Raw genomic sequence first — 12,414 nt, forward strand, 5'->3', positions numbered from 1 at the left:
TGGTGTATAAATTTGATGAAATAAAAATAAAATATGCTGGAAGAAAATGCCCCCTAGACCAGTAGTGAGGAGCCTTAAGTCTGTGGACCTTATTAGCCAGCTGGAGTAGATGCAGCTTTGCACAGTGAGGCAGCTGCATACCTGTGATCCTGCCCTTACCAGAGCATGAGAGACTCCTTTTTATCCTCATAACCCTCTGAAGTAGGTTAGGCTGCATGCCTGGTTAAAGGTCACCCAATAGGACTGCTTGGGTTTGGTGCGCATTTGAACCCAGCTCTCCCAACATTCTAATCCCCATTCCAGACACTGGCTCTCCGAGTGGCTAGAGTTCAGGTGCAAACCATTATATATGTGATTTTTAAAAACAAACATATTTTCATTAAGTGATTGTGTGATAGCCTTAATGTGGTTTTGTGCAATTTAAGTGGCTACCTTTCTCCTCCTTATCAAATACTCCTATGTATGAACCAGCAGTCAAGGGTCAGGCAAATTTGTCAGGGGCCCAAAACAATGAGATAGGAAGAGCTCTTTTTCAGTCACAGCATCCCAAGGTGAGCCTAACCAATTTGATTCCACTACAACCACCAAAGAACAGATTAATAACTGCTGCTACAGCTCGTAATAGGTTGAAGCAGCTTGTGGTTGAATGGACAGAGATAACAGAGTGGAAGAGAGCTGTTGCTGGAGGGAGAAGGTAGGGTTGGGTGGGGGAAATATACCTGTCAAGTTTTGACAAGCATCACCAGTTGCTAACACACATACCTTTGGACAAAAAAGCAGCAATTAAAATTTTTATTGACACCAAGGATAATATGAAAAGGATCACATAGTAGGTCTGTTAAAGAGTCCGTTTTAAGTCCTTTAATTCCCAAACAAATCCAGTTAATTTGTTATGAAATCACTTTACTTTAGGGAGCAGCTCTTGGATATGCAGATGGAAACATCACAGTCGCAAAGGACGGAAGTAGTGGATATTCAGTGCTGAGATCATTCTTCATATTTCATAATCCAATGAAGTCTTATTCTGGCCGTTGGCTCTGTTTTCTCTAGCTTTTGAAAAATGTGTGCATGTTCCCTGCAAGCTTTGTTTCCATGATCCTAATTTGTTGCTATCAAGCACCATGCTATATAGAAACAAGGGAACATCCATGCTGCATTTTACAGCATGTAGACACTTCCCATTTTCAGTGCTTCTACAGCATATGGCTTGTTACTTACTGTGCTTTTATTTTCATTGGCAGTGTGGAGAGGTATGGGCTTGGACTAAACCTTTGTTTGATCAAGCAAATATATCTGGATGCATCTTAGGCTTCATTCACATGGCATGTTTTGCCAGTACTCAGAGATGGGATATCAGTCAAAAGATTTTACACAAAGTGCTAAGCAAAACAGTAGCTCAACAAAATCTGGAGGAGTATGCAGGTATGCAGTTGTAAGATTTGTTCCAAAAGTGAAAAACAACAACAACCAGATGGTCCTTTACAGGCAGAGTATTTGTAGACATTTCTGCACCACTGCAAACTAAAATTTTGTCTAGTTTTGATACTTCAACACAGAGGGACATCATGGAATCAGTAAATGGAACGCTAAAATATATCTAAGTCACAGCTCCAAGTATGCTAAACAAAGCAAGCAAGTAGCCAAAACTCATGCAAACAATGAAGAAAATAATTTTAGGGAAACACTTCTTTAAAAACACTATAATTTATCCAGCTTTAGGACTCTTCCTCCTCTTCATCATTGCTGGCTTTGGGTCGGAAATGCTTCCTATTCCTTTTCTTGCTACCATGGAATCCCATGGTCCCCACCACTGTCTCTTCATCTGCCTGAGAAGAATCTTCACCAGATCCTCTTTGAACACTTAACTCCTCCAGTTTTGGTTGTTTCCAATCCTCTGCTTCCTTTATATCTAAAGGGTCTAGTACACCCTCCTCCTTGTTCTGGGTCTTAGGCTTCTTTGGAGGGTTCTCTTTGGGTTCTTTGTTTGCATCACTAAGCTTGTCTTCTTCATCCTCCTTGGCGGCAGCTCTTTTCCTATCTGAGCCTGCTTTTGTGGGTTTCGTAAAGACAATCCTTCCAGCACCAGAACTGGAGGGATCCTGATTGAAGGATGGGGTGTAGCTTTCAGGAGAGGCTGACCTCTCTTCCCCTCTAGTCTTCTTCATGCCCTCCAGGAACTCCATGGCAATTGATCTGTTGGTCTTATCACTGGACTCTGAAACATCATCCAAGCTGTACTTGGTCCAGCGTTCTGGGTGTGCAACATAATCAGGAACTGCTGGAGAACTTTTAGGAGCTGGTGGTGGCTTGCTGTGTCTTCCAATGCTTTCTGCAGCAATCTTGCTTGAAATGTTGGGTGGAGGCAGAGGCCGCTTAAATCTTCCATCAATCACATTATCTTCAGCCATTGAGGGCACTGCTCGTTTGGCTGCCCCTTCCAGACAGTCAAAAATGCTCTGGCTGCGCTGGGAAAAGCTTGAACTCATGCCTTTCAGGTGAAACGGCTGCACAGGTGATTTTTGGTTGCTGTGTAAAGGGTCACCGCTTTCATCTGATCTACTACCCACATCATCTGAAGGAAGGGATTCCTCAGGAGATACAGTATCAACTTCAGCATCGCCAGGAAACCCAAAGTCATCTGAATCTGAATCACTCAGAGAAATTGTGTCTGAAGGAAGGACACCCTCGTAATCGGTGGCCCCGCCAGCCACTATACCCATGAAGGGTTCACCTGCACCTTCATCACCCATATTTGGGCAGTTGCTTGCTTATACTAATTTGGCTTAGACCTTGCTGCAGCCAATTAAGTTTTCCAGCTGCCCGGGGAGTTTAAAGCCTGGAACAAAAATGAAACAAAAACAGAAAAAAACCAGTGAAGTTCAACTGTGAAAAGGAAACCATACCATGACACCTGCCCTTCATGTACTTCAAGAACTCTAAAAACAAAAATCCAATACAAAAGAAGGGGTGGAGGGAGAAAAGGATTAGCAGGAGAAGCCCATCTCAGCTACTGTCTCAGATAAACAGTTCTGGAGTTGCTTTTGGTTTTTTATAAACCAGCCACACTGTAATGTGTTAAGCACTGCCAATTAGTAAATTCTCTAAAATAAATTCTGTGGTCCTGTAGTCCTGAATAGGTCAAAACACTTTTACGTTTATGGGACGCTACACAGACAAACAACCATTTCTGTCATTCATTCATTGTTTAACTAAATCTACCAGCGCATCCTCATCCACATAGCACAGGTAATAATATACTTTCAGAAATTGCCAGTTGAGCAATTTTCCATATAGTAGGCCAGAACATAGATTTACAGAATATAATGCTAGTTTTAACTGATAATTTTGCAAAAATTAGATGATCCATCAGTAGCTTCCTGCCAAAAGTGTCTTCTGGCACTAAAGATCAGCTGTCTTAAATGAGGCAAGGAAGAAACACTTGCATAAGACAGAGAAATGTGATCTCTTCTAGGCTAATACTTACAAATTAACAAAATCTGTGACATACAATTTTGAGTCTGGTAGTACTAAATTTTCGCTGCCCCTGAATAGTTGCGCAAGATTTTGCTTCTCATTTGAAAACTAAAACCTTATTTAGTAGGACAGTGGCATTTTCTCCTTTTGTAAAAAGTGAATTCCTTCTACTGGGTTTGTAACTCAGTAGTTTCTTTTTATTTACTATCTGCATTGATGTGGTACTGTCAGACTTCTATCCAACTCTAGAATATAGCAAGAACAATATTTTGTTCTTACATGTTCCTAAAATGCCTTCCAAAAATGACAAAGGGACTAGATGCTCCAGATTCATTGAATTTTCTATGGTACCTTTGTGTGCATGTCAAACACCAGAGTTTTATCATATATTTATCATGCTCTATCTCTCGAGTCTGACATCCCCACCCCCATCAACCCATTCATGTGCTAGGCTCATTCAGTGGCCCTTAATAGCATTTTCCTTAGTCTCCAGTGACCAATTCCCTAAATGGGAAGAATTGTACAGGAAGAAAATTCTTTTATGGTGACGGTAAACAGGCATGGATAAATCTACTAGCCACTCACCATCTGGAGTCTGAAACAGTATTCCATCCTCTGGGTCAGTTAAAGCCACCAAGGTTCTCAGATGTTGTACCCTGGCAGTAAGAGGTTGGACATATCATCAGCGCAAATAAATAAAGTGGAGCTGAAATTTCATAGTACATCAATAGTACTTGCTGTTTGGGTAGGTGTGGCCTCTAGCCTTGTACTAACAATAATATCTGCAAATAATCCTCTCTTAAGGCTGGAAAGCAGAATCTTTGCATATTTTATATGGTCATAAAGACAGCTATTCAGGTAGTGGACTTCAATGTGCAACTTACATAGATGTGTAAGATGTGCAAGAACATTTAAATTGTCACATCAACTAAAATAAGCAACCCTGTTATCCAAAAGTCATTTGTGGTGTATCAGAAGAACAGAACCAAATCTAACTTACATTAATTTAACAGCCAATGGGCCAAATTTAAATGTCCCCAAACATATCTACATTATGTGGATTCTGGTTGGTTGGTTTTGCCCCCTAAAGGGAGGTTTTGGCTGTTTCTTACTGGCAGTAAACAGAAAAATGAAAAAATAATTTCCAGAAAGAAAAGACTCACAGGTTCTTTGCAATGATCTGATTAGGATGCAATTCAAACAGGATGGCTTCTCTCAGAATAGACAAGTCCCCTTCAGAATCTTCCATACTATCTTGATCCCTGTTATTTGAACTGTGGGAAAGGCAAAATAAATAAATAAATAAACAGCTCCCCCGCACTCTAGCCTACAGAGAGTTATATGATAGAGGAAAAAGCTTCAGAAAATAAAGTCAAGAAAGTAACTTGTTACAAAGAAGGCAATTCCCGCCTCCCCAAGTCTCTCATCTCTAATCAACATGAGCTATGGAGAAATTACTTTTTCTCAATCCAAACATATCAGTCAGCCTGCCCTGAGCATTAGCAAACGACTTATAAATTTCAAGGGATGCAAAACAAGAGCAAGTTAAAACTATATTAACTGACAGTTATTGTGAACAGGGCCAAAGATGTTATAAGGCTGTTATGAGAAATCTGTAAGTGCTTTGAACACTCCAAAGTGCAATATAAATGCAAAATATCAGGGCTATTGATGTTTTCAGGTGCTTTCATCTAGAGTTGCTATCTCTCGCCCCAATACTTGGGTAGGAGAGGCTATAAAACCAAGACAAGCGCAGCCTCATGTGTGCAGCAGCTCAGACTTAGGGTGAGGGTAGAAACCCAGGGGAGGCTAAACTGAAAGAAATCTCTCCCACTTAGTGACCCAGTGAAATTGATGGGTAGTAGATTCAAAGAAGGCCAAAAAGAGAAATGCACATCCTTGTAGAGAGCATAGTTAACTTACGAAATGTGCTGCCATAAAAAACAGAAAAAGGAAGTTGTCATACTGAGTCCATTGGTCCATATAAGCTCAGTACTGTCTACACTGACTGGCAGTGACTGTTCAGGATTTCAGACAGGGTTCTCTCCCAGCACTACCAGGAGATGTCAAGTGTTGAACCTGGGCCCTTCTGCATGAAAAAGCAGGTGCTATTCCACTGAGCCAAAGCTCTGTATAGCAATCATCACTGATTTATATCTTGGGTCTTCAAGCAGGGGCAGTCAGAACCCATGTCAAAGCCTCGTCTCAGGTGGCTCACAATAGAATTATTACCACCACCCATATGTTTAAAAAGAGAATAGACCTGAGTCTCCAAATTCATTATTTGGCAAGTATGGTTTAAAATTATTTAACTTAGCTAGGATGGCAAAATGGACATGTTTAATCAGAGAAAAGTCACTGTTAAAGGTAAAGGTACACCTGCCCGTAGGGGCCAGTCTTGACAGACTCTAGGGTTGTGCGCTCATCTCACTCTATAGGCCAGCCAGCGCTGTCTGCAGACACTTCCGGGTCACGTGGCCAGCGTGACAAGCTGCATCTGGCAAGCCAGCGCAGCACACGGAACGCCGTTTACCTTCCCGCTGGTAAGCGGTCCCTATTTATCTACTTGCACCCGAGGTGCTTTCGAACTGCTAGGTTGGCAGGCGCTGGGACCGAACGACGGGAGCGCACCCTGCCGCGGGGATTCGAACCGCCGACCATGCGATCGGCAAGTCCTAGGCGCTGAGGTTTTACCCACAGCGCCACCCGCGTCCCTTAAAAGTCAGTGTTAACATTTACTAAAGACTGGAAACCACTTACAAACTTTTCGCATGAAAAAGAAAAAGAAATATTGACATTCGGGTTTGAAGGCTGAAGATAATGTTGATTTAAAGAAAATAGTCCTGCTGGGTGTTATACTGGAGTGGATGAGTGGGATGATGTTTATACAGGGTGAGTTTTTTTAAAAGAGGCCCTGTGGAACATGTGCACTCTGTATCCACAGGGCCTCTTTTAAAGGACTCACCCTGTATATGGCTGACAGATGAAGAATCGGGAGTTCTTTAGTTTCTTTAACTTTTAAAAAAATCTTAGAATCCTTCTATCTCTCTACTTCTTTCTTTCTCTCTCTCCCTTTTCCTCTGGATCTGTGATTTTATCTAGATTAATGTTGTAGTTTGGATTTAAAAAAGATATAATAATGTTTGCACCTCTCTTTTTAAATTCTAATAAAAATTTATCCAAAGAAAGAAAAGGCCGAAGACTAGTTTACATGGCTTTCGGCGCAGAGCAAAGCAGTTCATCGAGGAAAATGACAATTAACCATAAACGGCCCTGTTCTCCAGAGGCCTCGTACCTCTGACGACCAGGTTGGTTGGGTGGTGTGTAATGGTCACAGACGAGGGACCTGGGTTCGAATCCCCCCCCCACTCGGTCACGGGGCTCCCCGGGTGACCTTGGGCCGCCCACTTCCTCTCCGGCCTAACCCACAGGGTTGTTGTGGGGGGTGAAATGAAAAGGCGCGTGTGGGGAAGGGTATAAATGCAACCAGGGAACAGATACAGGCCCATTAGCGAGTGGGGCTCCCCGTGGTCAGTTTGGGAAACAATATGATGGGTCTTCGGGGCCGTTAGACACCCCCACGCCAGTCCTCTCCCTCCCGCGTGGAATGAGCAGCACCTGCGATGGGGAAAGAAAAATAGCAGCGCGTCTCTCCCGCCCTCAAAACTCCTCCCCGCCACCGACCTTCCTACCTCCGTCCCGCCAAACGCATCAACTTCTTCCCCCGCGAGCAGAGCCCACCTCCGTTTCTCCTCACCCGCGGCGCCGCTGTGCCTAATTCCAGCCACGGCCTGCCGTATTCCGCGCCGTCCTCCCTGCGCACGCCGGGACATGGAGTCTTTATCGCCTGGCGGGTCGCTGTAGAACCCTACGCTAGCTCCCCGTCGGATGAACTACATATCCCAGAAGGCATCTCGCCTAAATCGCGGCCCAGTGACTAGCCTCGTCCTCCTCGTAGCCTCCCTTCCCGATGCATTCTGGGAACTGTAGTGCTTTCTTCATTATTATTATCGTCGTCGACTGACGGCGGCGGGGAGAGGGATATTTCTGGCGTGAAGTGGGCGCCTCCATGGTCCGTAGAGTTAGGAAAATATTAGAAGAGTTCTAAGGCTGCGGTCGTAATCCCGCTTGCTTTTGAGTTGGCGTCTCTGACAGTTGCACGCCTGCAAGTTGAGCGGAGGGGGCGGGCACTTTTTGAGGAGGTGGGGGCTGGACGACTGAGCTGGACGTACCTCTCATTGCTACCTCAGGGATATATTTGTTATCATTTGCAATTAGAAATCCAGGACTCAACGCGAGCGATTTTGCAATATCTGCCTGCGCATCCCACGTCGCTACTCTCGTGCCTGCTTACATCTCAATCACGTTTTCTTTGTTTGCTTATGCACACGATTTGCACACCTGCCCAATAGTTAACAATACGACTTAAAAGCCGTTAAGATTTCTTTCCGGCCAGGTAACGATTGCCGAGGTGTGTATACCTGATTTTCATGGGCGTAGCCAGGATTTTTGTTACGGTGTTACGGGGGTAAGCCTTTTGTGGGGGGCGGGGCGCAGAACCTCAGTTACCTATGCAGTTTTATTGATTTTTATTGATTTGAGAGGGGGAGCCCCCTCATTGGCTACGCCCATGCAGGTATTCGACACTCCTCCCTCACACTTCCACGGGTGCAGAAATCTTTGCAGAAGGTTGTACTGTATCGGCAAAGCTGTGTAGCATGGAAATGATTTCACAGGAAACTTGTGCCATGTGTATGCTGAGCCCTTGAAGGCAATTAATAAATTAAGTGTACTAATTACTATAATTAAACTAGATATAGAAAGCAACTCACAGAGATGGGAAAGACTTTGATTGCATAACCTGACCTGTGCACCTGCTTAATTAGCTGCTCTCCTTTCTTATGATTATCTTTATACAAGACTTGGATTGGATAGCCTTTCAAATAGATGACATCTTCAAACAGAGGCCTGCCCTCTGATGGCCCTCCCAATAGAAGAATGTCTTCTGTAAAGTAAAACACATGGCCACCATATTCCCTATGTTCTGATGCAAATATTCAAGTGTTAAAAATAGGAGGGTTTGTACTTTGCACTGTTTTAAACAGGGGGAGGGGCACCCACATCATGCATTTAGGGCACATTTAACACATCCTGCCAACTGTAGTTTTCCCCTTACAGAGCTACAGTTGCCAGCACCTCAACAAACTACAGCTCCCAGGATTATTATTTTTTGCGGGGGTGTGTGTGTGTGTGTGTGTCCAGAATTCTTTGGAATGTGCTTTAAATGTATGGTGTGGACTTAGCAAATGCCCACATTTGTCCTGGACGTGTTTTAGATCAGGGGTCAGCAACCTTTTCCAGCCATGGGCTGGTCCACCGTCCCTTAAGCCATGTGGTGGGCTGGACTATACATTTTTTTGGGGGGGGGGGATGAACGAATTCCTGTGCCCCACAAATAACTCAGAGATGCATTTTAAATAAAAGCACACATTCTACTCATGTGAAAACATGCTGATTCCCGGACCGTCTGTGGGCCAGATTGAGAAGGCGATTGGGCCGCATCCAGCCTACGGGCCTTAGGTTGCCTACCCCTGTTTTAGATGGTTGTAGAAGATAAAAGGAAACCAACAAGGCCCCTGTAAGATTACATGTCTTCAAGTTTAAGTTATAATTGTGGTCCCAAGGACAGTCTTGAAAAAACAGAGAAGCCATCTGTAATACAAACTGCTGCCTTTCATTTGTAACATCAGTTTCAATTTATGGAGGATTGCTAATTACAGTAATTTATGTAGAGTGAGCCATTTTTGTCCCAGATACAGTCAGCAGTAACAACAGACATGATGAGAATTAAAATTTTCTCATCTTCCTTTAAAAGGGAGGGTTGGTTGTTGTTTTTAAAGCAGTACTGTAGGATTTGCCCAGACTAAGGTCCATTTAATACTACCACGCACAACATACTGAAAATCAAGAGTTTATGTATGGTGATATAATAGACGTTCATAGAGCAGCAGTTTGGGGACATAAGGTGCAGTTTCTTGAATAAAACACCTTTGAGCTTGGTGGATGTGAATCATTTCTCCCATTGTTTCAAGATATAGTGCCCCCCCCCCCCTGCATACAGAAGCAATGAAGACACAAACTCCTAACACCAGCATCTGTCTGGACTGGGAAAAGCACAGCCTTATTTGACCCCAACAAATTATGGCCATGGGACAGGAAGAAAAGTGCTGGTGGGAGATGGCACTAGGTTTCAGCGAAGGTGCACAGGTCTTGGTTATGGCATCACAATGCTATGGAGACCCTTTAGGATGGGGCACATGTGGCCCCCCAGACCTTTCTTTCTGCCCCCCAGGATTCCCTCCAGGCCATGCCCTTCCCCATGTCTGCCCTCCTCAAGTGCTTTTGTGTGGTTGGAATATGGTAATGTCTCCCACTTGCCTGGATGGAGAGGTGGAGGTGGGGGTTCGGTGGGAACCTCTGTGAGTTTTGCATGCCATTAACCTTAAAAGCACCCACCCACAGAGGAACAGAAAGTCTGGCAGTGATGATAATGACATCCTTCTACAGGATGTAGAACAGACTGTCTGCCTACTATGCAGCTGTTGAAGGCAGAGAAATGCACTTCAATGGCAGGTGCTGGGTTCTGCAGGCAAGAAGGGCAGTGTGAAAGGCTTAGCGTCTTGTTCTTCTTCGCATTTTGCATTTACCGTATTTTTAGCTCCATAGGGCCCACCTAGTTTTTAGGGGGGGAAATAAATAATCCCCCCCCCAGCCCTCAGAACAGGGGAGCGACGGCAAGATTGCGCGCAACCTCGGGCTCCAAAGGCTTGTGGATAGCTGCCTGAAGCCCAGGAAGCGAAGCGCTGTGCTCCCCGGGCTTCAGGCTGCTATCCGCAAGCCTTCGGAGCCTAGCGGGAACTCCCGCTGCGCTCAGAAGGCTTGTGGATAGCTGCCTGAAGCCTGGAGAGCGAGAGGAGTCGGTGCACACCAACCCCTCTTGCTCTCCAGGCTTCAGCGAAAGCCTGCATTCGCTCCATAGGATGCACACACATTTCCCCTTCATTTTTGGAGGGGAAAAAGTGCGTCCTATAGTGCGGAAAATACGGTACTCCCTCTTTGCCAATGCTCCTTCCTTATCAGGGCCTGAGGAACTAGTCAAAACACCCTGCCCTGAGAGATTGAGGTGATAGCAGTGGATTTCGAGATATGCAGTGTGTGTTTTTGGTGACTTTGCTTGATAAGATGAGCAGAACTTCTAGTTTTCTGCAGCTTTTTGGAATCAGTTCATTACCCCCAAAAAAAGAGCAAGTTGGAGATGTTCGGAGATGAGCAGATGGTTAAGCTATTTCCTCCAAACAGTGTGTTGAAGCGGCTGAGGCAAAGCAAAATGCAACACACTGAATGCTGCTGAGGAAGAATGGTCAAAACAAGAGGAACTATATCCCTTGGGACCAATCACACTTCTTCTTCTTCTTTTTTTGCCAGACCACAAAACCCCCAGATGTGTTAGCCCAAAGCCCTCCCAGCCAAGATGGGCTGGCTTAACCATTAGCATTCTGCAGCATATGGCCAGAGCCAAATGCAGCCCTCTGCTCTAGTTTGAGTAGCTGGATGAGGGGGTGGGGAAATGAGTCTGCCTCTTCTTGGACAATTTCCTGTAACTTAGGACATGGAATCTCTTTCTTTATTGGGACACAGGAGCACAGTATTCAAGTTCCCAGGTGCAGAAAAGTAGCTCGGCTGAGCAGTACGAAGCACAGAATAATATACCACAGAGGCCTGGAGGGCAAAATAGGATGGGAACAGCAGTATTTTTTATCAGTACACATGGACTCATTAGACTGAGCCTACTTTTAGGTTTGCTATTGTGCCAGATAAGAAAGTACGGCTTACACAGATTTGCGATGGAGATTCCTGGAATGGGCCACCTATGTGATTTGCAATGGCTTTGCTTTTCACCCATGAATTCCATCCATTTGAACCAGTGTTACAAGGCTACAATCAGTGTTACAGATTGTACAGTGTTACAATCTGTACCTGTGTGTTGCCGGCTATACACCGGCCTTCAGCGCACAACCCCTGTTCAAACCATCCCTGATTGTTAATGGAACTCTGTGCTGCAAACCAATGGTTTCAAGAGGAAAAGGTTAGTGTAGAAGTGCCCTTAGGCTTGTTGTAGGCTACCGCTGTGCATATTTTCTCAGAACTAAATTTGCACAGGAGTTTGCAACATTCTTTCAGAGAATCCAGATGATGCTTATCCTAAACCAAGGCTCCCTCTTACTGTTAATGTTCCACTCTTTTCCTTTCTCAAGTGCTGATTCATGACCTAACACACACACACACACACACACACACACACACACACACACACACACACACAAACACACACTTTCAATGGTAGCCCACTCCTTTCTGATATGAATTGAAAAAAGCACTGTATGATGTCTCCTGCTGTAGAGATGTCAAAAACCATATGACTGGTTACAGTGTGTGACACCACTTTTAAGTTTCACCTGTCTGCCCCCTGCATACCCAAGCCACAAAGCTTTATTCTTCTGAATTTCACTTCGTAGCACATTGACAGCTTTTCTTTTGAACTATTACTTAGGAATCTAGAACCAGTATCTTTGTGTGCAACACATGTGCACACACATAGCCTGTGAACCACCCACACAAATTCCCTGCCTTTCTGTGAAGCAGATTGAAAAGCAGTGAGCGGAGCCTTTTCTAAAAAGCTTAAAATCTCTGATCAGTTTGCAGAGTCCTTTCAAAAAGACTGGCAAGTTAACGGTTGTTCTCCCCAAACAGCCATTAACTTGCCAGTCTTTTTGAAAGGATTCTGCATACCCAGCAATGACCACTGAGTAAAGGTGGGAGTGAAGGAGAATATGTTTGAATACTCGAAATTCATCTTTTGTTTTTTAAGTGTGTATTGGG

The 12,414-nt window shown here is 44.4% G+C and overlaps 1 protein-coding gene across 8 annotated transcripts; it reads right to left on the reverse strand.

Moving 5' to 3' along the window:
• Positions 1–778: 778 nt before the first annotated feature.
• Positions 779–7,340, reverse strand: TSSC4 (tumor suppressing subtransferable candidate 4). Of its 8 annotated transcripts, none has more exons than XM_028733627.2 (4): positions 7,216–7,340; positions 4,638–4,748; positions 4,060–4,130; positions 779–2,836 (listed from the first exon to the last, which is right to left on the reverse strand). In XM_028733627.2, exon 4 carries the CDS (start codon positions 2,748–2,750, stop codon positions 1,716–1,718), a length of 1,035 nt encoding a protein of 344 aa, XP_028589460.2. In that variant the 5' UTR covers positions 2,751–2,836; positions 4,060–4,130; positions 4,638–4,748; positions 7,216–7,340; the 3' UTR covers positions 779–1,715. The 8 variants fall into 8 exon arrangements, with proteins under 8 accessions (XP_028589460.2, XP_028589467.2, XP_028589433.2 ...); XM_028733634.2 differs by having other exon boundaries at positions 7,232–7,325; XM_028733600.2 differs by having other exon boundaries at positions 7,167–7,310.
• Positions 7,341–12,414: the final 5,074 nt, after the last annotated feature.

The sequence above is a fragment of the Podarcis muralis genome, chromosome 1 (genome assembly GCF_964188315.1).
Source record: "Podarcis muralis chromosome 1, rPodMur119.hap1.1, whole genome shotgun sequence".
Classification (NCBI taxonomy): Eukaryota; Metazoa; Chordata; class Lepidosauria; order Squamata; family Lacertidae; genus Podarcis; species Podarcis muralis.